Below are 26,383 nucleotides of genomic sequence, written 5' to 3' on the forward strand. Positions count from 1 at the left end.
TGAGGTTTGCAGTTAAGGCTCCAACAGGGCTCGTGGAAAATACACACAACAGCATAATAAAGGTTCAACACACTCACGTGAAAGCACACACACATCTGCATCACATTAGAGAAGGATATTTCCACTCTACAAGGGCCAGTGCTGCCATGCGGATGGGGTTGCTGAGGGTGAGGCAGCAGAGGGCTCGGGGGGCTCTGAGGGCAGACTTGTTCGCCTGCATCGCCTTCTTGGCCCCCCCTCCCCTTTTTCTGGCCGAGCCAGTCGACCCCAGGGTGTCTGACTTTCCTCCATCGACCCCAGGGGGGGCATCTGTTAAAAGATAAACAAACAATTATTATATTATTCTGTGTTTGGAGCATCCTGAATGTGAGAACTAAAACATTAGGGATGTGTTGTTTTATCTGTGGACACCTTTACTGTCATTCAATCACAACATGTCATTATTTCACTGCTTATTTCAGCTCACATCTTATTATCCAACACAGTTAGGGGAGGATTTGAAAACATGGCTGCAGTAACAGACAGGTATTCTGTCCTGAAGGCCTCATATTATAAGACCAGATGTGACCTACTTCTTTATTGGGAGCAGCTAGGCACTTAGCCCAGCACTATCCCCATGAAGGCCTGTGAACACCTGTTGACAAAGGCCCTGCACACTGAATAAGCCTGCGGGTACATTTATTATCTCTTACAGGGTAGAAGCTAGAAAATATGGACGGATATGAGCAGAAACTATGGTGGAAATATTGAATGTGATGCCAGCTGTGAATTTAATAACTGTGAATGTTACACAGTATGTTTTTATTATGCTTTACTATCAGGATGAACTGTCTGATCAGCCATAGACAGGGAAAGATTAATCTTCCACCTGCTCCAACTGCAACTTTATATGCTTTCTACTCAGCATTTCCCATTTTTCTCTGAAGACACGTTTTGCGCATTCCTACAAGACATCGTGAGGAGTTCCTACCTTTCTTTGCAGCATCCATGTCCGCAGCTCACCACCACGAGATCACTTCAGAAAACCCACCATCAACTCCTCAGTGGGGTCTGCGATGCGTAATGGATCACAGATACGAAAAGCGAGGTCTTTCTAGGGGTGCAAATAAAAAGTGACCGTCTGCAGCCCGTCATCTCACATCCACCTGCAGCACGCCGGTGCAGCTGAGAGGCTGCGGGCCATCCTGCTCACCTCCTGCGCTTTGTAGCCTAGAAATCCAATTAATCCAGTGTTTATTTGCAGAGTCCAGTTTCTGGAAGTTTCTCTTCTTGGTTTTTTTTTTATTTGTGCAGGCGCATAACGGTGACGAATATTAAACCAAACGCGTCCCGGTATGCGCGGTGGTCAGCCGCCGGGATTAAACTAGTTGAGCCGTTTAAAAGGATGACAGTGGAAATCTTTCGAGGGGAAGGTGGAGGAAGCCTCGGGAGGAACCCTGCGGCTCTGTGGGGCTTTACTGTAAAGGTAAAAAGAGAAGAGGAATATTAAAAAATACTGTCAGGATAGAAATGTCAGGGTGCTTCACTACTGTGAGTTAGAGGAGCCTGTTTCAGGACCTTGGACAGACGCATCCGATGGGTGCAGTACCAGAGGGAAGCAGCGGGGGGCGCGCTTCAACAGGAAATAGAGAGACAGCTGCTGGTCATGTTTGAAATGCCACTGCTATTATCTTACATCACTGCAGGAGTTTATTAAAAGGAGGACAATGTAAAAAAAACAACACCAGCTCAAGTCTTAAAGAACATTTCATGTCTTTATTGTTTTTATCAACTCTCGCGAGATAAATATTTTTTACATTACATAAAATAAACATTCTTTCTATACACTGTTTGACAGCAGAACAGACGATCACACTGCATCATCTCTGCTTTGTGCGCATGCTACAATTTTAAAAGGATGAGTTCAGCCCCCAAAAAATGAGAATTCAGTCGTTATCCACTCGTTGGGTGAAGTTTCGTTGTCCATAAAACATTTCTGGGGCTTCAGATGAGGACTGAAAACAACTGAAAGCAAAATAAAAAGGCTCCATACAATTTATCCGGTGTAATCCAAGTCTACAGGAGCCCAGAGATCCCAAACTGATTTGAAAAGACATTAATGACACCCTTTTTTTAAAGGTGCACTATGCAGTTTAGGGGAAAAGATCTTCATTGACAGATTTTTTATGCTTGAACAAACTAAATAAACAAACTCAATTTGTTTTCATGACTGAATAAACCGAATACACAAGCTGACCTTAAAGGACAACACAATTTCATACTGTTCTACTTTGTTTATATTTGGCGGACCCCGCCACCTTCCTAGCTTCAGACAGTGTTCTGGGAACCTTATTTTCCTCAGAGAACAGCTTGTTTATTCAGTTATGGAAAAAGTCTGAAGTGGGCGCACAAGCTCGACTGACAATTTGGGCTCTTGGGGCTTCCAGAGACTTGGATTTCACCAGACAAGCTGCATGAAGCCATTGTTCAGTTGTTTTTTTACAATTTAAAACAAGTCTCCATCTACTTCAGTTGTTTAGAAGAATGCTGCAAAACTGTTTCGCTGTGAAGCTCCAAAAATCTTTAAGGGTAAGAAACTTCACCCGACTTTCCATCAGCATGAGGATGAATAAATAATGACTGAATATTCATTTATGGGTGAAGTTAACCTTTTAAGAAAAACAGAGCGATGAAGCTTAAAAAGTGCTTGGTTGCTTGATGGATAGTGCAGCGATCAAAGTGATGAGGGGTGCATGATAACTGGCTAACTAAAGTGCCTAAGTATACATAATTAAACCCAGAAAACACATGGTTTGAGCTCATACTTCAAATATGTGACATAATGACAATTTAACAAAGATTCAAAATTACAAAAGCTCTCAGATGAGGAAAGATCTTATGAAGAGATACTGCAAACAAAGAATGTAATGAGGTTTTTCATCCATCTGAAGCACACACTTCATTTAAAAACAGACAGATTTTGCATTGATTGTCACAGTTGACACAAAATTAAAGACCTAGAAAAATATTCTCACTACCAATCTCCAGACATCTCATTTATGGTATTACCTCCTGAGCGGCTGTGGAAGTGTCCTTGATTCTGGCAAATGTGTTTGTGAATATCTAGCTCTCAGAGCTCCTGTATAGCAGAGCCTCTGTATCAGTGTGTGAATGTGTGTCTGAATGGGTGAATGTGGCATGTGTTGTAAAGTGCTTTGAGCGGTTAGCAGACAAGAAAAGCAGTACAAAAAAGCCGTCTATTTGCCATTTCAATCGACTTAACCTTCTGCCTTACAGCCAATAAAACACTGGCTTCACTGTTAGAAATCTAAATCTGTGCACACAGGTATAAAATCTTGAATATGTCACCCAGACAGGTCACAGTAGACTGAGGAAACGTTTCACGAGATGCTGGAGGTGCAGACATGAGGTTTGTCAGGATTTTCTTCACATACAAACATTCTCATAAATAACTATACATCACAGTAATTTACCCCTGAGGTATTTAGTGCAACTACTTGACACCATTGTCAGGACCAGAATGTCCACCTCCCTGTGATCCTGGTACCCGCTGTGGTGTCCCCCCTACTCTCTGCTCTGACTCACTGTGTCCACAGCTGGCCTCAGTCCTTGTTGCTCTCTACTGAAACTGCCCCTTTGCCTCCTGCTGCTGCTGCTGACCTCCATCCTTTGGAGGTAACTGACTTGGGTCCTCTACAAAGGGAATAGCTGAAGAAAAGAAAAGTGAAGACATCCATGTTATTATTATAACAAGATTTCTCTTTGATGCACTTAACCCTTATTTTTAGTCCATTCCTGCCCACATTCACTCACCTTCACCCTCTTATCCCCTTAACAACTCCCAGTGTCTGCTGTCTCAGAATAAATGCAGCATTTGGTTGCATCCACTATGTGCAGGTGTAAAGACTTGTGGCACCACGGTGAACACAAGAGCACACTGCCTTACTGGTCTGTTTCATTTCTAAAGGACCGACACCAAAACCTGGCCTCTACTGTACCTGTGATGTTTTAGTTTCAGAAATCTTTTTTGTGGTCAAATTCTTATTTTTCAATACTCTTATATTTTCAATACCTCAACACCCTTGACAAAAATATTTTTATTTCATACCATTGTGGCTGTTGTGGAGGTTCCTTGATACCTCAGTTTCTACATTTGAGCAGCGCACAGCGCAGCGGACTACCACAATGGACGGCCACTTGTGAATTGTGGTCAATTCACTGATGGTTATCATTTTGCATAAGTGGGTTATTAGCAGTAATGCGGTGAGAATACTTGTGTTCAAGAGGCCTTGATGAAACCTGAGACTCTAATTACATTGCAGGAGTACCGTGAGGGATGAAATCATTTTCCTCTTCTTTATATTCACCTGCAAAAATTGATTTTTAGTTGTAATTGAACACAATACTGTCATATCATCACCTTTTCAACAATTGCCTATTTACACACCCAGCAGATACAGAGCAACATTAGCATTTATTAGCATTTGGAGCCAAGTTTCTGTCCACCTGGCAAAGGTTGAATATCTACCCTTCCACACCATTTTCTGTGGGAGATATCTGGCTAATTGTTTCATTATGTTCACCAGCTAGTTGTCACCTTTGTCTGTCTGCTGTCTGGTGCTAGACAGGGAGTGTGCAGCTCTTTTTGCTGAGAACAACTCTATGAAAGAGGTGAGAGTGAACTGAACACAGACAAACAGAAAAACTGTGAGATACAAATGCTGAAACACTGAGGGGAACCATAGAGGTGATAATTCTCTGTGGGTTCATGGCTACAAGTGACACCTTCCACAAACAAGTAGGCATGTGATCCATTGTTTATATAAAAATATTGATTTAGCAGCTTAAAATCTCACTTACGGTTCTGAAACTGCTGCGCAGTATATCTGGTTAGGAGGATCCCAAAACCCTCAATGAGAGCGAGCAAAATTCCCCCCATCATGGCAGAGCCCATCATCGTTAATGGCCCACCTGGAGAAAGACACAAATTAATTTGATGTGGTCAGTGACACAGGAAGGTGGTATCAAGTTCATTGTGCTACACAGGCTTCCTCTTACTGCGCGCAGCTAGGATGGCCCCGGTCAGTGCACCACTTGTTATGGAGTTCCAAGGATCCTCTTTCCCTCTCAGGCGAACCAAACCACAGTCGATTGTGGAGAAGAGCCCTCCCCACACAGCAAAGCTGCCTGCAAAACCACCAAAAACAAGCTAATGAGTGTTTGCATGTCTGGTTTAATGTATGATTATAGTTTTAGGCAATGAAAATGTAATCATCAGTAATTCTGTGAAATAACTGGGCTTTAAATGCTTAAATTTAACAAAACCTTTTGCAGGTAAATCAGGCAATATTCCCAACAATTGATTGTTTTTCACTTTTATATGTATCATAAACATATTCAGATTCCAAAAGCTACAATAAAAGAAACTGTTCACTGTTACAAAGATCAACCTCCTCACCTCCAATCTGTGGAGCTCTTATTCTGACAGCGTTGGCACTACCTCTCAGTCTGTGTCCGACACCCTGAAACAGTAAAGCGCTGTTGAATTCTGCCTTTAAAACTCAGGGAGATTAAAAGCCAATAATAATAATCATTATCATCATGTGGTGAACTCACTGCTGGGGCATTACGAAAGCCCTTGATCGACTGGAACACCCCTCCTCCAATTGCACCCATGGTGAAAGCACCTCCACAGTCATCCACTATCCTCCAGGGACTGCAGGAGTGCATTAAAAGAGAGGGGAAGAAAATGTTAAGATAGGACAGAGCAATGTGAAAACAATTGACACAAATTGACATAATCAAGAAGAGTTGTCTGAATAATGGTGAAAAAAATGGGTACCATAACAGAATTCACAATGTGCTACTGCAATGATTGTGGATTGTAGGTAGGGCTGCACAATTATTTAAATATTATCACAATTTTGCCAAGTGCGATATCCAAATTGCAGAAGCTGCAATTTGGATAAAGGTCAAATGTGTGTCAAAACAGGCTCATGATGAAGTACTGTAGTGCAGCAGAGATGGCCTGGCCGAGAAAATCTTGTTTACATCTCACAAATGTAACGGCATCATGATTTTAATAGTTCATTTTTGAAAACGAACATTATGCAGGTGTGTCAGTATCTCAGTAGGTAAAGCGCGTTTTGTCCCCCTCCCTCTCATCCTCGCTCCCTGTCACTCTTCAAGCTGTCCTATTTAATGAATTCATGAAAAAGACAATAAAGATTGTGATGATAAAATGATCATTCCCACTTATGTATTATTTATTTAAATTTTTTTACCACATCTTGCAACCATAATTGTCAGTATCTTGACAGTAAATTAGAGACATCTATACTGGAGCCATTCCATCCATGACTTTTATTGATGCAGCCCTCAAAGCCCCCACAATACTGTACCACCATCACAATTATGCTAAAACAGCTGATCAATCAATTAGTCAATCAGCAGCACAGTAATCTAAAACTATTTGTAATAAGTGATTAATTGCTAAACTTATTTATCAAGCAAGAATATCAAATAGGTATTTTTTTTTACATTTCATAGACGACAGTAATAATAAATTAATCTTAAATAACACAGGCACAGAAAACAATGAAAATAATAAATTAATACTTAATTGCAGCAAAATGTAGGGGCGTTAAATACACATTAATGTGAAAAAAAATATCCAAGCCAGGAAGTCTGACAAGAAGGAACCAGTAAGATCACAGTCAGAGTTTCTGTCCTGGGAGCTGGTCCAGAATAAAATGTGTTTAACATGACATGACATGAGCTACACAACACTAACATATGTGAATTATATTTTAGAGGATATTTTTCTGTACTACACCCCCAGCTGTTACTTCTAAACACTGATATATTTATGTAAAAGGTTGCTGAAGTTAAGACTACTGACGTTATGTTAGCTATGGGTGCAGACTGACCACAGCTTTATCTTTTAATATCCCTGACCCTGCACTAAGCTAGCCGGCTAACCCACAGAGCCTCCACGTTCACTCTCACCACGACCTAAATAAAATACTAAGACATAAATACCTACGAGGTTTATAATTTTAAACATATAACGACAGAGAAAGGTTTAAAACTAATCTCACCAAGGTTCACGGGCATATTCCTCCATGTTTGTTGTCGTCAAGAGAACAGCGCGACGTCATCATTGTGCGCGCCGTGTGCTGTTTGGGAAGTCGCATCGTTCACCCTCCCCGACGATCGAAGAAGCGATTTTCTTAAAAACAGGTAAAGTCTAATGGATTTGTGTTCGTTTAGTTATCTAAAGAAGTGTGTGTTTTCGTGTTAGTGTAGTTTAAGAGTGTGTAGGCAGCGCACAGGTGTGTATTTATTGCTTTAGTCGTACTGCTGCTGCCATGAAGCTCATCGAGCAGGCGTTGTGGTCGCAGTTATTTTGGTGGGGATGAAACATGTTATCGTATTTATGTTCAAAATTCAGTTTCTCGTCTTCTGCTAAAGAAAACTTTGTCTGAAGAGCTAGCAGTAGTCACAGATGTATAAAACAATGACCTAACGCTGAACACTGAAATGACTGGTGCTCCATTTTACTGCCAACAATGAAGTTTTGTCAGCCAGGAAGGCTTTAATCCAGCTCAAGGGACATTTTATTACATCTCAGGGAAACTTTCAGGGGAATCACAGCAGCATTTCTGTTGCATAATAAGTTACAAGCTTTGTTGCTTTGTGAGAAATTAAACAGTTATCTTAATGTTGAGAAGTTAAATAGGTCATTTCACACTGAACACCATAGTTTGACTTTCTTCATTCATTGTTGTGGTAAAAGTAGATGCACAGCATACAGTGTGCATATAACCAGTACTGGAGAATTAATGTTGGTATCAGAGCCATTCCCATTATTGTCTAATCCTGCTATTATCTTCTCAATAAAGAATCAATTCTTTGTTTTTTTGTAGGATAATAGAAATTTGTGAAAATGCCCATCACAGTTTCCTTAAGCCCAATACATTTGTGATTAAATGGCTCATTTTCTCCAACCACCAGTCCAAAACCTGAAGACAGTCAGTTCACTTTTCACGCAAGACAAAACCGTAATACATAATATTATGTATTGCATCTCAGTGACTGCGTGTACAGAGGCCATTATCTGTGCACACCTACTTCCAGTTGCTGAAGTCAGTGGATGATGTTTGCAGTAGGGGTCGACTTGTACGGCTTTTTCAGGGCCGATACAGAAATGTAGAAATCAAGGAGACTGAAAGCCGATGCTTGGGACTGATATTCATGTGCAGTCAAAAATTAAAATCTTTGTGTTAAAATTTTAACCACCAGTGATGGAATATACCTGAGTACAATTTACTCAAGTACTGTTTTGAGGTACTTTACTTGAGTATTTCCATTTTCTGCTACTTTATACTTCCTCTCAACTACATTTATTTGATACATTTAGTTATTAGTTACCTTGCAGATTCAGATTATGCAGTGGTTATAGGCTAAAGTGTTGTAGACAGGATGCTGCATCAGAGCCAAAGTACCACATTTTAAATTAGTTTATGTTATTGGCAAACTGATAATGAGAAAATGCTAAATATCGGCCCTGATAATCAGTCTACCCTACTAGTTTGCAGTCCTGGTTGCATCATGAGTTAATCCTCTCTTCTCTCTGTAGCAGGATGCCTCTACCTCCGGCACTGATGGCCCGTTTGGCCAAGAGGGGGATTGTTAAACCATCAGAACAAGGTAGTAGATGAAACTCTGTGTGGGACATTTTTCTTTATGCTTCATTCATTTTTCATGTGTCCTTTAATGACTTTTCGCCTCCAAATCATTCAGAGATAGATGAGGAGATCATCGCTGAAGATTACGACGACAACAACGTAGATTACGAAGCCACCAGACTGGAGAATCTACCACCAAATTGGTACAAAGTGTTCGACCCTGCTTGGTAAGTATACGTGGACGTCTACCTGTTGAAGGACCATATTTTAAATAAGTCATACTGCCTTTTTATCCTTGAGTGTACTACTGCTTCACTACACTATAACTACCTCATGAGGAGTTGTAGTGTATTTCTAATCATCAATTAAGTTAAAATAATTGACATTATTCAGTTTTTTTTCCTAAAAACTCCTCAAATGTATTTTCTTTTTCCTTCGATCCACAGTGGTCTTCCTTATTACTGGAATGTGGAGACAGATTTGGTGGCCTGGCTGTCACCAAACGACCCGACTGCAGTGTTGACAAAACCTGCTAGGAAAATTAGAGGTATGTGATTATAAATCCTCTATAACATTTTGACGATGTGTTTACGATGATTGGCAGCCCCATCACCATGTACATATGACTCGCATATCATTGCAGGCCTGAGCGTCATTTTGCAAATAATCTCAGAATGCCATTTTTTTTTGCCAAATTCTGGCAGTGATTTATTTTATGATAATCGTCTTTACTTTTCAGCCGAGGGAGGAGATGAAAGAATCGAGAGGCAGTTCGAGAAGCCAGACAGAGAGCGAGAGCGGGAAAGAGACAAAGAGCGGGAAAGGGACCGGGAAAGAGACCGAGAGAGGGATGAAGGGAGGGAAAGAGACAGAAGAAAGCAGCGGAGAGAAGACATGGCACCGTACAATAAGAACAAAAGAGGTAAAGTTTACATCTGTATCAACTGACACAAGCATTTTCAAATAATGAAGCTTTTTACATGAATGGATGATACTTTTTTTGTTCCAGGGAGGAAAGATGATGAGATGGACCCCATGGATCCAAGTGCTTATTCTGATGCCCCAAGGTATTTACATATTTACATTATGATAATAATCCTTTCTTTAAAGGAGAACTCGGGAAATGAAGTATTCCCCTTCCATAAAGCTCAGACTTATGTGACACAGGCCAAAACAGATCAAACAGAATTGAACAGTACAGGCAGAGATATTCAGACACCAGTACTGGACAAGATAAACAGAACAACAGTTCAAGATCCTACAATTCCTGTAATGCAACCCTAACTTTTCATTAGACCCTGCCTGATAACTGACCACACCAGCACGATGCTATGACTTATGTTGAGGTCACAGATGTTGGTGCATAGGGCTGGGTAATAATCCAAAAATTTCAACATACTTGATAGTATCGAAGCCATTCGATCAGTGCCATAAAAGTAGAGAAGTTTGATACCCAGCCCCGTTGGTGCTTAAATACTTTAACCTTCGACTCTGTTTAAGCAGCGCCTGAAAATCATGCAATTGGTGTTGAATGTTCTGCTTTCCGGCGTGTTTATAATGTTGAATGTGATACAAAGAAAAAAAACTTGTTTTAAAATACCCTGCATATACTTGCTCATTTTGGTGTAAAATTGGTATATTACAAAGTTCCTCCCGAGCCAGAGGAGACATTATACTATTACAGGCATGACTAAACATATTCGGTAAACTCACTCTGATTAATAAAATTGATTCAGTCCCCCTTTGAAGTATGAGCAGAATGTGTGAAACCAAACATTTTATTAAAACAAACGTATTTGTCTTTCCAGGGGCACGTGGTCAAGCGGTCTGCCCAAGCGTAATGAAGCAAAGACGGGTGCAGACACCACGGCTGCAGGGCCTCTGTTCCAGCAGCGGCCGTACCCCAGTCCTGGAGCCGTGCTTCGGGCCAACGCAGCAAACCAAATACCCAAAGAGTGATCCGAGCTCCTGGGTCCTAACAAAGACGCGGCTGTACAGTTTGTTTCCCCTTTGCTCACATTTAAACATCAGCCGTTACAGACTGACATCTCTTAAGTTTTCATTCTGAAGTGTTTGTACATGTCAGAAATTTGAGTGCTGAGCTTTTATACCACCAGCGCATTCATACTCTTGTTAGACATGCAGAACAGTTGTAAATACGTTTTTATATGACCTTAAGATTGACTTTCCTGTTGTCACTAGGGCCATGTGTGGACATCATTTGCTAATAAATGTAAAGATAACTGTGAAAAGGACTCATTGCAGCTTTCCTTTATGTTGTGGTGGTAGATCTTGTAATAAAATCTGTACAAATAAAAATCTTGACAATGTTTTATTACAAAATTGCAATGTGTTAAAATCTTGTGGAATCCATTAGTGAATATTACAAAAACAACGGTTCAGATGGGATGAACACAAAGGATATTTGAATGCAAGTCAAACTGATGTGGATCAGTGGTCTGCTGCTCCAACATAGTGACAAATACAGTCATATTCCAGTGTGAACAATTTCTCCTCGTATCTGTCGAGCTGGACCATCGCTCTGCACTTGTTCTTGTCCCGCTGGAGAATACGTCCAACCTGGACAAACACATTTAAATACTTTGATTAGCAACAGTACAAACCAGTACACACATCCTGCAGGAAATGTGATCCTTTACTTACCTGTCCTCTGTGCTCGCCCAGTACAACCATCACAGCATCATATTCGCCTTTTGGAACAATGGTTTCTAACATGTCCTGATTCACATCTGCCACAGAAAGAAGAAACAGCAGGTTATTCAAGAATTTTTAATCTGTGTTACTATAGCAACAATCAGGGGTAGAGTGGTAACCTCTCCACTAATAATTCAGCAGATATTAAATGCCACTAATGTCTCTGTATCAACACAATCTTAGCCAATAAGGCACTGGCCATTTATATATAAATATAACAATCCCTGAAGCTGTGGAGTTTGACAACACGCCATTTTAATGCAAGAATGACCTGCTTGTAATTTTGACTCTCTGCAGTGACAACACACATACATGTTGGCAAAGTAACAGAAGCATCCTCATTTAGAAATAGTTATGGTCAACCTATTGAGGCGATGTATGTCTAGCAAGTTAATAGGGATGCACGAAATATCTGCCCGATAAATAATTGGAAATTCTAGCCGATAAATAATATGATGCAAAATTGCTTTTATTACTAAAAAAGGAGAACAGGGGCAGCACACAATGCTGCCTTTCTACCCTCTGGTGTGCATAAACTACAGGTTATTAACTTAAAAAGGATGCATTGAATATCAGAAAATTAAAAGGCATAGTTCGACAGTTTGGGAAATGTGCATATTCATTTTCCTTGCAGAGTTGGATCACAAGATTGATACCACTCCCATGTCTATAAATATAGACCTACAGCCAGCAGACCATTAGCTAAGCTTATCAAAAAGACTGGCAGCAAAGGGAAATGCTTAAATTGGCTTTGCTTGAATGTGGAAAAAAATTGCTTAGCCTAGAGCACCTCTCGACCTCTCTAGATAACACACTATATTTCATTTTTCAATGACAGTCTGCATGCTAAGCTAGGCTAGCAGCCGTCTGGCTGTAGCTTCATTATAAACCGACATAAGTGGTATCGATCTTCTCATCTACGCCAAAATATCAAACTATTCCTTTAAATTATGAATGGCTGCTATCGCATCACTTTGTATGTCTACTTCTTACAACAACCAAGATGATATTTTGCTATTGTATACTGTTTATCAACTTATGTTAATATACCATCTAGAAAGCTTTCTCCGTAGATGAACATAGACAACACGAGACATATTGTATGTGCAGGAGAAACCATGGTACCCGGCTCCATTGTTTTCATTATAACACCTAAGCTAGTTAGATGTAACAGGCACAGTAACAACACGATTGCACATTTCTTGCACAGCTCTAATTAGGGAATAAAAAGAAATGCCAGAGAAAGAGACCTAACACACAGAGAGACTGAGAAGCCACTTATGACTCACCGTCTAACAGTCTTCCCTCTTCAGTTCGACACACACAGGTAGTTGGTGTCAGGACATCCTCCACATGCATCTAGAACAAGAAAACAAGACTGTGTTAAAAAACTCAGCACGTTTAATTAATGAAACACTGCATCCTATGACTTTTCTTTAAGCTGTATGTTGAAGGCTCTTAATCCAAAACAATGGAATAAATAAAAAAACAATTAAACACAAATATTGACCATCCAATCAAATATATACAATAAAGTAACTTGCTTAAAAGCCTTGTGAGTTTAACAGCTTCAAACAAAAACAAACCACTTGATTACAACATCAATATTTCATGATTTCCGCTGACGGAAAGCAAAGATGTCTTGTGATCACGGCAAATCTAGGAGGCGTATCAGTACCTTTGAGTTGTAGTATCTGCCCCCTTTGAAGGCTTTGTCTATAAAGCGAACTTTCAAGTCTCTCTGGAGCCAGGAGGGGGGCGCCGGGGGTCGCCTTGCCTCTTTCACTGGAGGCTTCTCTCTACAGAGGAAACAGAAGAAAAACAAATATACAAAATGTTTAATCAAACAAAACATTGACATGTTATTACCAATAAAAGGAAATAAAAAAAAAATACTGCTCGTGGTAAAATAGGAATCATGAAAAGCACATTGCTGTATCTTCATCTTTTAATGGAAATGTACCTGTCTTGACTTGATTCTCTGTGTTTCCTCTTCCTCTCATCTTTTCCTCCATCTCTTTCTGAAGACTTTTCCCTCGTTTTCCTGTGTTTTCCCTCGACGCTATTACTTTTCCTCTCTCTCTCCTCCCGTCTCTGTTGTTCCTTCTCCCGCTCCTTTTCCTTCTCTTTCTCCTTTTCCTTGTCTTTGTGGGCTTTGCTGAGGCGACCTGATTGGTGGAAAAATCTAGTTAGCATATACAACAAACACCCAAACAAATAACAACTTACAAAGAATATTGCTACAAACAACCTGAAGTTCATTCCTGATCATTTCTGTTCAATTACATATAAGTGGCCGAACAGAATTTTGGCATTTGCTGACCTCTAAATGTTACCAAGTGAAATATCATCTAAAAAGGAACAAACTCAAAGTTCATTAGCATCCAGATCATTTTCCATGAATGTTAACCTTTTCTATTTGTATCTGTTCAGAGTTGCTTACTGAGGTCTTTGCTGTTTTTGTCATATTCCTTGCGCCCAATTAGTTTGACAGCATACTGGCTGACTGTCACAGTCTTGCCGCCGATAGCCAGCTTCACCATAACTCGAGCGTTATCTGGATCAACGCCCTCAATCTGCAACACATGAATGAAAGTTATGACAAGTTATTCAGAGAAAACGATACATAGAAACAAAACCGGTTGTTGTGCGACACATGAACTGCATGTAAACAATGATGAATATGGGTGCAATAACGCCTTTCAGATCAACTCTACCTTGCCATACAGTTCTTTATGTGCCCCGGACTCCACCAGCACGCAGCCTCCTGGACCCATCACTAGTTCCTCCTCCTTCGCTCGCTCCTCTCCTGGTTTGGGGGGACGCTGACGTTTGCCTGGCTCCAGGTCCTTAATTGCTGAACGATCAGCTCCAAGACCCAAACCTTTTGGACGGAGCTGGTGTTCGATCGGCTTCACGTCTCTGTGGCAGACAGGGAACAACAGCATTCAATCAATAAACAAAGTAGAGAGATGGACATGGAGTATATAAAGGAGGCAAGAGCTGGATACAGCTTGAGCCACACTGCTGAGTGAATGAGTGAGTGATCCTGTCAGTTGCTTTATGAACACTGAAAGAAAAAGTCAAAGTTTCCTGTGGCTAGTGCTTTAATACAATTGCAGTCCATGATGTGAAAAAACAGTCAGACTACACTAGCTGTAAAAATATTCACAGTAGCGAATAACCCTTTAAATGTCTTGTTTGGTCCAACTAACAGTCAAAAATCCAAACATTCAATTTATTTAATTTAAAATGATATAAATCTCAAAAATGTAAGTGGTTAATTGGTTATCAAAATTGTTGCCAGTCTATTAATCAATTGTTTAACCTCAGATTTGAACACCACAGTGGTGCAGGTCAAGCATAATATTAAATTCGGAGACAAAATGGTAAAGCAACGGCTCAGTGTGTTACTTACTGTTTAAATGTGCGTCCAATACCTTCTGTTTTTGACCAGCCCATCCCTTTAAGCATAGCAAGTCCATAAGCTTCAACAGGAACGCTGTCATAATCTGCCTCTGTCGACTGATAAACACATACAGTGACATCAGCTTCTTGATAATCAAGAGACATGCATTAAAAACACAAACAACCAAAGAAATACAGACACTATACTCTGCATTTAAAATGTGTATCAGGGCTAAATGAGGAGCTTACGTAATCTTTTAGCTCTGAAACGCAGAAAACTGTTAGTGCCAACTGTGAGAGAGACGCAGTTTGTGATGGCAGTCTTAGTCAGCCTTTTGGCTCCAGGCTGTCAGACTCAGCCTGGGCTGACTACAGTCACCAGGCAGCAGCCACAGCAGCCTCCATCAGAGCAATGGCCCGGCTCATCTCTGTCTCCACTGAAGGCTTTCCTCTGAGGGAAGCTGGGAGCAAGCTCTCACAGAGGAGACTGCATTAAAATGAGCTCTGGGGCACAGTGAGCAAGGTTCCCCCGACTCTCATGTTTTGACAGTCACATCTAAAGTGATTGAGAGCGGGATGGGATGACAGCGACGAGGCGTGAGGCCTCTGATGAAAAGCAACAGAGAGAAATCTGATTGGTTGCCCGCATGTCTCTGGGGAGAATGTTGACGCCTGTCTGCCACCCAAACCTTACTGTACTCACAAAGTCATCCGTGCCCATACGCATGCGCACATCTGTGTATGCACACAGGGGTGTTATTCTACTCAGTTGACTGTCAGCACTTTCACACACTCAAATTTCAATCTAAGTCAAAGTAGCCCAGACATTTTGTACTGTCAGGAATTTTCATATGTACACTGAAATGCCTCTCTGGCAGATTATATTGCGATCTTCACATCTATCTTTTAAACATTTATTTATTCTCGGAGGCTTCAGTCAGAGAAATGCTCTGTTTTTCAGGAACACCCTGGTTACAATCACACAATTACACATTCACACCTGAAAGCTGCTCAGTAAAACCTCATCTTCACTGGAGAGGTTTGGGTGAAACGCCTTGTTCCAGTGCAATAAGGAAGGGGCATCCCTGCCTTTCACTTTCTCCACACATATTTATCCTGCTGGTCTGGGTATTGAACCAGCGACCGCCATCCCCCCCACCCACCACTGCATAATCTGATATAATTTAAAGAAATTAGAATAAACGAAGAGCTTTACCAACAGTGCCAACAGTAGAAAGCTTACTCAAATTAAAGCATAAAAGGCAACTCCAAGGGTGTAAGTATGTGTATTTATATGAATGTTCACGTTGGCTTAGTTGAAAAATAAAGTACAGCTAGTGTTATCGAGACATTGGATTGTTTTTGTTTTTTAACATTGTACAATTGAAATAAAAATGTTAGACTAGTTAAACTATTGCTCATGTTATCATCATTGATTTGACTAATTCTAAAATACCACATTAACCATATATGACCTTGCTCTTCCTTGTATTTGTTATTTCTTTGGCATCCTCTGTCATGAGTTTTAATTGAGACAGCAAACCACCCCAGTCTCCTTTACCACTTCAAATTTCTCTAATGTTTTGGTGAACGGTCTATGACTTGACTCTCTAGTTCACCTAAAACACCACAGTTAATATTTACAACACTTGTTAGAAAGATTTTCATGCAAGTTTCCTTTTTTTAACCCAACCAGTGTGTTGTGCACCCCTACTACAAATTAGAGATAAATCCTATCACTCAATTAGTATCCAAACTTACAGATTCAGGCCGTAGATCCACCTTCACTTGATCTCCATCCTCAAAGCCATCGGGGACTTTATTTTGCATCAACAGGGGGATGCTGAGGTTCAGGTTTCTCTCTGACTGAGGGCCATTCTGCCACTGCTCCAGCTGCCTCCTGGAGTCTAGACGCACAAGTTGGAGATGTTAAGTAAACTTTACATGAGAGTTAATGACACCCTCAGCCTCCCCACAAAGCATAAACACAAACTATACTCCATGTCTTCTGAATGTACACACCTTCAATGAGCTCTTTGACAGCCTGAGAATCCACAGAGTCATTGTCTTGTGTTGTTGCCTCTGTTTTGCCTTCACTGCCCTCGCTCTGGACCGGCCGGTCTGGTTTGTGCCAGCGGTTCTTCTGGATCAGTGGGATGATGAGCTCTTTGGGCTTCTCGGATGGTTTTGTACTACGGAACAGAGATAATTTAGAGAGCTAGCAGGCAGGGCCACTATAAAAAGCGATTGACTAAACATTACTGTCACATATGAGATATATATCCATATACTTTACCTGGACAAGGCATATTCTAACAACGTTCATCATTTAATGAACGGCTACCTGCTAGCTATGTCACAAACGTAACCGTTACGCTAATGCTATGATGTGTTTGTTAGCATTAGCATACGAAGCTTACCTTTGTAATTCATTTCTGTCAATTCCGGTCAAGTAATCTTTGTCCTCTTTATTCGTCAAAGCGTCGCCGGTCGAAGGTTTAAATTTGTTAACTGTCTTCGTAAAACCGAACGACACTGCGGGGTTTTTTCTCTCTCCCTGCTCCACGGAAGCGGCACCAGCATCTTCCCCGTGCGACGCCATGATTGTTTGTAACCGATAAAAGTAGGCGAAAGGAATTCTGGTAGTTGGAGTTTGATTTCGCCATACTTGTTCGATTTAGGTCGTCGCAATGTACCACAATCCCCACAATGCATCAGAATTAAAGGTACAGCCACCCGTTAGAGGCGAAAGGACCTTGTCGCGCACATTCAGCTAAATCTGATTATAATTTCACAGAGAAGAGAAAGAGAGACAGGCAGGACACAAATACAGTTTATAAATAAGATACGACAATCTATTTGATCGTGATAATAATTAAAGGCACTTCATTTTGTGGATTAAATAGTCAAAATGCATCAAACATTTACATTTTGTGATCATATTACATTTGTTTAAAATACCTATTTTCCCTACGAGGCTTTATTTATTTATTTATTTTGTTTTTATTGGTTTACACATATACAAATAACGGATAACAGATACACACATGAGCAACAAAAGATGTGATGGAGAGAGTCAAAAACCCTCAGAAGAGCTTGATCTGTGCACTATCCAGTGCATAGACTACAGCAATCCATTAAAAAATAATAGAAAGGGGGAAATAAAACTGTGAGAAAGTGCACAAAGTAAAAGTAAAATTAGAATTAGTGGTTTACAAAGATAATCCATAAGGATAACATTGCAGAGATTAAAAAAAAACAAACCTTTACCACTCATAAAAGTTTCAGATGTATAAGAATAAGATTCATTACTCTATATAAATGCCACTGGTTTAGTATCGGGCTTGAAAACCCCACGCTATAATCCGGTTCTCACGCCTTTAAATCCTGGTTATAACTCGTAAGCGAAAAGTGATGCTGCTGATGCAGGTACAGAGAGACTGGGAATAATAAGGGGCGGTACTTTTAACTCTTTTATTCCCTCCCCACGGTGCTCCTTAACTTAACATAACCTCCTCATTTAGCCTCTTTTAGTCACTGTTTCTTCCCTTCAAAAGTGGCTCCGGGACGCAGGAACATTATCCTGATGGCACTTTCTACCAGACCAGCTCAGCTCTGCCTTAATCTAATCTAATCTTCGGCAATTGACACTCCGCGCCCTGATCGCACCGCGGCTCCAGTTCAGTGACACCTCCGGCCGGTCACACGGACGCGACCGACGCTCGTCCCTTTTTTGATTGCTGTGACAGAATCAACCGAGGAAATGTTTGCGTGTGATTAATTAACCTGCACGATCTGCTGAGCGGAGCCTGGAGAGGAGGGAGGATTTGCCGGTGGTGGTGGGGGGGAGAGAAAGCGAACATGAAGGTAAGAAACGTCAGATTAAAGTCCTGCACAGACTCCCAAGTTAAAACAGCGCGTTTGGACCGCTGACATCCAGCCATCCATCCATCCACGCTGGGGTTTTTTGCCTATAGCAGTGCAGCAGCTGCTAAATTTATAAGCGGACGCTGTCAGATTTGCCCGATAGTGTGTGTGTGTGTGTGTGTGTGTGTCCCTCTCTCTCCTCTCCTCTCTCGCTCTCTCCTCTCTCTACAAGATCACCACAGCTCTCAGAGCATCACTGTCCAAATATCCCGTCAGCCGTGCACATCGCCTCAGACTTTCACACACTCATCACTGCATCCCCACGTTGCTTTTCCATCATCACACACACACATACACACGCACGCACGCACATACGCGCGCGTGCACACACACACATACATACATACATACATACATACACCGGGCAGCTGCTGCCTAAAACCCGAGCAACCCGTATTTATTTAAAAAAACCAAAGTGCAGTTGTGCTCCTGAAACCTCAGTCGGGTCAATGTATATAGACGCGTTCAAACGGATCCTCTTTGAAAGGCTCAACTGCTTGAAGAGAATGTGTGTGTGTCAGCGACAAGGCAGGTCAGTATCTTTTTTTTTTGCCTTAATGTGAGAAATTTGAGAATGTGTTGTGTGTAATCCAATTGTGTGTGTGTGAGTGAGAGAGAGGGAGAGGATGGGTGTGTGTGTGTGAGAGAGAGTGAGTGTGTGTGCATGTAAACTAGTCAGTGAGAGGGAGTGAAGGATGTGGGTCTGTGTTGATGGAGGCAGATCTGAGGGATAGGAGTCATTTCTGACAGATGAAGTTTAGATTTGTTGACAGCAGGTGTGTGTGCGTGTGTGTGTGTGTGTGTGTGTGTGTGTATTAACCCTGGACTGGCTTTAAAAAGTTTGTTTAGACCCTTTTTGTGTCATTTTTTTCTAACTTTTTCTGACACCTGACATCCATGTCTACTGCACCTGTGTCCATTTCCCCATCAGACTGACTGGCAGATTGTACTCTGTCGTTCAGGTGTGTGTGCATGCATGTGTGCACGAGTGCCTGGCAGCTCTGTGTGTGTGTGTCTGTGTGTGTGTGTGTGTGTGTGTGTGTGTGTGTGTGTGTGCGTGTGTGTTGCTGCTGTTGGGTGTGTCCCCTGCTTCATACTTGTTCTGAAGTGTTGGATGTGTGACCCTGGCTGAATACTGTGCGTTGCTCTGGGTTTGGAGAGCAGTCAAGGTTACGCTGTTACGATTATGAATCATTAATTTGCTGGAGAAGAGAAGAGGAGACATGTGGTGTTTGACTGTCCACATGCTGGTCTGTTTGTCCTCAGTCTGGTCATGTATGGGCCCCGACACCTGTTTTGCACTTTAACCGAAGGCCTTTTGGTTTTATTCTACATTTTCCCCCTCAGTCCTCAGCACAAGTTTTAACCGGCAGTAAGTGGAAATGCATGTCGACGTGGGAACATGACTTCGCTCTCGCTCTGCTAACAAGAAGGGAGGATGAAGCGAGGTGCATTTCTCCTCTGTCGTAGTAATGCATGTCATCTGGGAGTTGTTGATTGTCTAATTATGTACCTCCTGTGTCCTTCGGCATCATGCATATTCATGCTGCTGTTTTAAGGTGTGGTGAAAACAACTATGTGTGTGTATGTGTGTGGGCTGTGTGTTGTGTGTGTGTGTGTGCAAGGCAGTTTACCCTTGACAGGGCAGGGCTACGCAGGCATATTCTCCCATCTGTGGTCCAAACCTTTGCTCCCAGCCACTGCATTTGGATTCTGCAGTTGTAGCCCTGCTCTATTCTTAGTCCTCAACAGTTCATGTGGAGTCTGATATAAAATTTCAACAACAACAACAACATTCCCATGCTGGAGCCACACGACCCGTGCCCCTACAGTGAGATTCAATTTGGGGGTTGGCTAAGCCGCCGTTAAGTGGTTAGACTCCGACCGAGGTAGCGAATCGATAACTAATCAATGATAGTGTGTGTGGAGTTACAATTTACACAGTGCCATATTCGAAATGTCAAGAAGGCAATGAATCCATGTATCCTTGAGTCAGATCTGAGTTGGACAACTGGGATCAATATCAGGTGGTGAGACAGGCAGCAGGAGCAGGCGAGGGTCACCTTCACCCATCCCTACTGAATCAGCAGTATCTCTCTCTCTCTCACACACACACACACACACACACACACACACACACACACACACACACACACACACAGTTGAAGGCCTGCTTAGGTTACCAAGCTGCGACCTCACAAAAATGCTCATTATAGTGGACTGAACCCTCCCTCCTCCTCCTCATGAATAATTCATTTTGTTATTACGATTTCAGCCGCTCTTTCATAAGGTTACCGCACCCTCCTCTGTGTTGACTCTACTACTTTTTTTTCTCTTCTTCTCCGTTTTCCTCTCGGGCTGGCATCGGCTCTATTTTCCGTCCTCTGTTTTAATTTCCCTAATTTCTCCCAGCTTCTGCGTCTCTCTTATCCATCATCTTTGTTGAGAAGCTGATCCCCTCCGTTTAATTAAACTGCTCTCTCTTCCTGATGAGGGCTCATCTCTGATTGCGGCGAGGGCTGTAATGCATCCTGGCAGATTGAGTAAGAGGACCTGTTGTTACGGCGGCACTCCTCAGAAGAGCAGAGTGTACACACAACATGCCCCAACGATGCACCCCCTGCCATGACCTTGATCCTGTGACGTTAAAGATACCGATTCCCCAAAGGGAGCATCACTGTAAGGTGCGCTCGTGTGGACGGATGTCACTTCACTGCTCGATAGATTTATTTAATCTTACACTAAGTCCCTTTGAATGCACACAAGAGCAGCTTTAATAACATCACACACTGGAATAGGTTTTGGATTTATAGATGGCGTGCAGAGAAGAGTGAACGTCCTTTTCATCCCATGTTTCCTTATCAGCTTTTTCATGTACCGAGTGTGTAAAAGAGCAAATAGTTTCCATGCGCGTGCGCGTGCGTGTGACAGAGGGAGATATTTTGTGTGTTTTTTTCCAACCCACAAGCATTTAATCTTTTATTTTTAAATCTGCCACTGCTGTCTGTTTTGTGTCGAGCAGTCCCGTGCCCTAGATTTGAAAGCGAGCGAGCATCGCGGAGCTTTAGCGGGCACCCCATGTCGCCTGCGCGGTTTGGTGTAAATGTTCGTCGGGAGAGGTCAGGGCACAGATGTCAGATGAGACGGAGAAAGTCGGAGCCACTGTCTGCCACTTCACCAGTCTGTTGGTTTGGATGAGTTTAAGGTCACCGGTTATTTAAGATGCCTTACTTGTTTGACCTCCAGCAGCACCACCACCCATGGGAGGATGCTGTAAGGTTAGGAGCAGCGTGCCTCACCACAGGTTAGAGTGGAGAGATGAGCTCAGTGCTCCGTGTGTCGGACGGGTTCATATGAAGGGCTTGTTTTCCTCATCCGCCTGCACTTTGCACTAAATACCCCCAACTAGACGGCAGAGTCAGACAGAGGAGGATTTTCATTACGTCATTTCTGTTTTTGATATCATCAGTGGAAGTGCATGAAAATGTGATGATGTCCAGCTTAGATTGAAGCAGTTTTGTACGGTGTATTAAAAAAGCTGAACTGATCAGTTAATTGACCAAAAATGAATCTGCAACTATTTTGATTGTTCGTCTATTCAATCATTTTTAAACATGCGCTGGTTCCAGCTGATCAATTTTGTTTGGATTTGCTGTTTTCCTCTGTCTTATGAGACATTAAACTTAAAATCTGGACGTATAAAGATGAAACTTTGAACTGTAATTAATTATGATGGACAGTTTTCACAATATACATGTTTATTTATCGGTTATTCATATAAACACTGACAACAGTCTTGCTGATTGCTGTCTCTTCTTATGTTGATTACTGCCTTCCAAGAGCTCAACATAGCATTATAAAATTGATCAACAGGCCAAAAAATTTGCAATTAAGTCGATTAGTCGATAAGTCAATCAACGGGAGTAATCAGCAGTCGGCTATCTTGTTAATCAATCAACCGTCCTGTCATTTGTCAAGTATAAACATGTTAAGCGACTGCAGGTTCCAGCTTTTTAGGAGTTTATTGAATATTTTTGAGTTTTGGACTTTAAATACATTTTGTGGACTTCACAAATAAACTGATTAATTGGAAATATAACCAGCATGTTGATCAATAATGAAAATATCAAGAAAGAAGAGCAGCAAAAGCTCACATTTGAGAAACTAGTTTGAACCAGGAGATATTTTGTAATTTTCCATTTTTAATGATCGATTATTAAAATCGTAAAAGGTACTTCCACCGACTTTACACATTAAAGTGTGTTTACAGGTGACAATTACTGAAAACGTGAACAAAAACATCATAAAGCTTCATGTAATCTGATGAATTGCCTCCAGTGATGTCACTCAGTGGCTTAATTGCATTGTGGGTAATGTAGGTGCCTTTGAAAAGCAGTCCACTTGTCGGACACTCATTATTGACAGTAAAATAACAACCAGAGATTTCACCTTTTTTATTCCACGCATTCTTCTTCATTTTCACAACCTGGTGCCTACATTACCCACAATGCTATCATCACTGGAGGTAATTCATCAGTTACATGTAGCTTCCTCTGGAGCCACATAAAGGCTTTATTTTATTTTTTCACATATGCAGTAGATCTCCCCGAGACCTCTAAACAAACACTTTGATGTGTAAAGTTGGTGAAGCTACCCTTTAATCTTCTGTGGATCCACTAATGGACTTACCAACATGACTTCAGCTCTGGTGTTATTGTCACGCTGTCCACTGCGTGTTGACGTCTGCTCTCTTAAAGTTTACCGTTGGACATGCAGAACAGTGCACACGGTCAGTAACTTCATTATGTAACCACCCGTCGTGCTGACTCTGGTCGGGCGTATGCAGACTTATAAAGAACCTCGAGTCTCTTCAGTTGTTTACTCACAAGTGCCTGCAGGGAGGCCAGTGATTGGAGCGGGTTAGGCATTCTGGTCACATCCTAGCTGACAAAACAAACAGCCAGTCCATCAATATTGTCAGAAATTCACATTTAGGAAAAGACAACTATTCACTGCCTTGAACTTTCAGCGAGCATGCATAAGATACCAAATAACGTTACATAAATTCATAGAGCATTCTAGCTGAGCTAATTGAACAGGCTAATTTCATTATCGTAGACCTCATTTAGAGCGGAAACAGAGTGTGGACAACAGAGCGAGCGTGGCTCCACCAAGTCGAACCAACAGAAGCTTTTATGAGAGCGAGCCGACTCATGTAGTGCAGAAAAGCTGCTCAGTGACATGAACATGTAGAATTAGATGAACCGGGGTTAAATTAGAGCACCATCTCACTCTGAAGGGGCTGATTGTGTAAAAGTTTCATGTCTTTGCAGAAGTTTCACAAACTTCGCCGTGGTCAAAGCCGATTATGTCAGAGAGCGATCTACCAGCTGAGAGACGGCTTTGATGGGGATGAGGGCCGGCATCTAGATAGACATCAGGAACATGGGGAGAATCACGAGAGCTGACAGACACCGAGAGACCGGAGAGCCTCGCTGATGTTACTGATACGAGGGGAATGTTAGAAAAGGTGTGGAGCTGCCGAGATGAAGGTGAACGTCACGGCTAATGGTCGTGTGGTTGAAGAATTGTCTTTAAGTGCTGTTTCAAGATGGAAGCGCGTGCACCCTGGACCTCGCCCCGCCGGATAAATCTGTCGAGACAAGATGTTGTTGTTTGGCTTTTGCCAATTAAATTATTCACTTGGTCTAATTGATGTGTTTTGCTCACACGCCTTTTTCTCCTCAAGGTCTTACAAGAGGCTCTCCGCCCCAATGTCAGCGCTATTCCCTCGTGTCCTTGATGCGTTCCTTTAAGTTGACTTTGAATTATTGAGCTCCGTGGCAAAGCTCATCTGTGTAACTTAAATAAATTAACACCCTCGAGATCCAACCTGAAATAACTGCTCAGTTAATTTGTCCTGTAATAAAGACGTTTTGTGCTATGACTATGAGCTGCCAGCTGTTTTTTTTAAACTAATCACTGGGAAGAATTTAATAGCTTAGGACCTGGAATTTGAGCACCTCTGCACCATAAGGTATTATCACAGCACAGCGGTCGGTGTATTAAGTTTGTCGAGATGAAGCTAAAATTACAGTTTGCCTCTATTTTAGCAGAAAACGATGAAACGGTAACAATAAGTGAGTGAGTGTGAGTATTCAGGGGCTACAAAGCACACCAGAAAACACTGTGCGGCGCAGCTGTTTATACTACACACCAGGTCATGATAGCCTTGAGTACTTGCCATCTGATTCCAACAAATATGGTGAGAAAATAAAAAAGACATCCCCTAAGAATAGCCTCGAAAGTCAAGAGGATGTGTGTTTTGCCATTGACGGATCGCTGTGGTTTGAAATTACACTGGAGGGCCGAAGTTGCAAGCTGTGGAGATCCTGAGCAGGTCGCTGCTGGAGAGGAAGTCAGTGAAACTGGATATGTAATGGTCAGCTCTTTCCTGACCCCAAGGTCAGAAATCTCACTTGAGCATTCTTTTTATAGGGTTAGATATCCTTGAATCCGTATACTGTGTCCTCTAGTAGTTATATTGTTGGCTCTATATAATTCATCTGGAGTAATATAACTGCTGCTTTTTTTGCTCAAGGAATCACAATATCTGTCAGTCCATCACCACCAGAGTTTTCCTCCAGTACCACCATGAGTTTTTTAGTCGTAGCATGGCTAATGCTAGCCGCGTTAGCCTCTACATTTTCAGCGGTGGTTTCTGAGGTGGAGGGGATGTCAGAGTTTCAAAACAATCCATCGTGGCTCACGTGAATGTCAGTACACTTGGGATAATAATACAGATAACTGGCCAAAATGTTTCAATGATATTTAGTTAGTTGATGAGTTTGGTTAGCTTGCTCACATGATTGCAGAGGAATCATGGATAGCCTATCATCACTGTTGTGTAAATGAAATGTTTTTAAAAAAACAAAAAAACATTTAACTTAATATTATTAAGCAATAATGTGGTGGCCCCTGGGGCAGTAACTCTGGGGGACCCGCTAGGGGTCACGGACCCCTGCTGAAGACCCAGGCGCTGAATTAAGATGGCGAACACGCTAAACATACCTGCATATTAGCATTGTCATGAGTATGTTAGCATGCTGACTCAAAGTATCACTATCAGGGATGCACGACGGGGATTGTTTTCAGCCGGTAATCGATAATTACCTGCTTCCCACGTCGATAACTTTAAGATAAACAATAATTTCACATTTGTTGTGTCTGTAAACAAAGTGCCTCACCTGTAGTTTAAGCACACCTGAGGGTAAGAAAGGCTACAATGTTGTGAGCAAAGACGGACGATTAAATAATCCGCTTTAATGGCTGGACATACACGGATGCCGACTCAAAGAGACTTCAGCATGACAGCTTAAATTGTTCAAAAGCAAATCCAGCCGACGTTACATAACAATTATATTCTTTGCAGATTTTTAATTACCTGTTACTTAATTTAATCCACTGAATTACACAGCATTGCACAACTGTCACAGGCAGTACACTCCTCCGCAGCCTCGATGGCAAACAGCACAGTGTTTTAAGTGAACACAGTAAGACGAGCGCGCAGGGCCGGTTTGTAGCATCAACACTAACAGCAGAGTGAGAGCAAAGCAGTGTCAGGGTGTGTCTGCGGCGGGACG

General features: G+C 41.8%; 4 protein-coding genes across 5 annotated transcripts in view; 2 read left to right on the forward strand and 2 right to left on the reverse strand.

Moving 5' to 3' along the window:
• Positions 1 to 1,741: 1,741 nt before the first annotated feature.
• Positions 1,742 to 7,229, reverse strand: timm17b (translocase of inner mitochondrial membrane 17 homolog B (yeast)). Its single transcript, XM_084367155.1, has 6 exons — positions 7,101 to 7,229; positions 5,617 to 5,716; positions 5,459 to 5,522; positions 5,059 to 5,187; positions 4,861 to 4,971; positions 1,742 to 3,708 (listed from the first exon to the last, which is right to left on the reverse strand). The coding sequence occupies exons 1-6, from the start codon at positions 7,124 to 7,126 to the stop codon at positions 3,620 to 3,622; spliced, it is 519 nt and encodes a 172-aa protein (XP_084223281.1). The 5' UTR covers positions 7,127 to 7,229; the 3' UTR covers positions 1,742 to 3,619.
• pqbp1 (polyglutamine binding protein 1) lies at positions 7,158 to 10,996 on the forward strand. 2 transcript variants are annotated; one of them, XM_084367153.1, is made up of 7 exons: positions 7,158 to 7,242; positions 8,642 to 8,712; positions 8,806 to 8,917; positions 9,137 to 9,237; positions 9,430 to 9,612; positions 9,700 to 9,757; positions 10,499 to 10,996. In XM_084367153.1, exons 2-7 carry the CDS (start codon positions 8,646 to 8,648, stop codon positions 10,647 to 10,649), a joined length of 672 nt encoding a protein of 223 aa, XP_084223279.1. In that variant the 5' UTR covers positions 7,158 to 7,242; positions 8,642 to 8,645; the 3' UTR covers positions 10,650 to 10,996. The 2 variants fall into 2 exon arrangements, with proteins under 2 accessions (XP_084223279.1, XP_084223280.1); XM_084367154.1 differs by having other exon boundaries at positions 7,164 to 7,242; positions 8,645 to 8,712; positions 10,499 to 10,880.
• A 13-nt stretch (positions 10,997 to 11,009) lies between these two features.
• gpkow (G patch domain and KOW motifs) lies at positions 11,010 to 17,435 on the reverse strand. Its single transcript, XM_084367152.1, has 11 exons — positions 17,234 to 17,435; positions 16,836 to 17,005; positions 16,575 to 16,720; positions 14,824 to 14,930; positions 14,123 to 14,327; positions 13,849 to 13,981; positions 13,369 to 13,573; positions 13,084 to 13,204; positions 12,695 to 12,764; positions 11,355 to 11,440; positions 11,010 to 11,270 (listed from the first exon to the last, which is right to left on the reverse strand). Exons 1-11 carry the CDS (start codon positions 17,413 to 17,415, stop codon positions 11,142 to 11,144), a joined length of 1,554 nt encoding a protein of 517 aa, XP_084223278.1. The 5' UTR covers positions 17,416 to 17,435; the 3' UTR covers positions 11,010 to 11,141.
• A 1,653-nt stretch (positions 17,436 to 19,088) lies between these two features.
• The window catches only part of magixb (MAGI family member, X-linked b), a 45,774-nt gene continuing 38,479 nt past the window's right edge, over positions 19,089 to 26,383 (forward strand). Inside the window, exon 1 of the mRNA XM_084366866.1 lies at positions 19,089 to 19,272. Within this exon, the coding sequence (XP_084222992.1) occupies positions 19,190 to 19,272 (83 nt within the window). The 5' untranslated portion in view covers positions 19,089 to 19,189. The remainder of the gene's footprint in view (positions 19,273 to 26,383) is intronic.

Source organism: Pagrus pagrus, assembly GCF_965226575.1.
Source record: "Pagrus pagrus genome assembly, chromosome: 11".
In the NCBI taxonomy this organism is placed as follows: Eukaryota; Metazoa; Chordata; class Actinopteri; order Spariformes; family Sparidae; genus Pagrus; species Pagrus pagrus.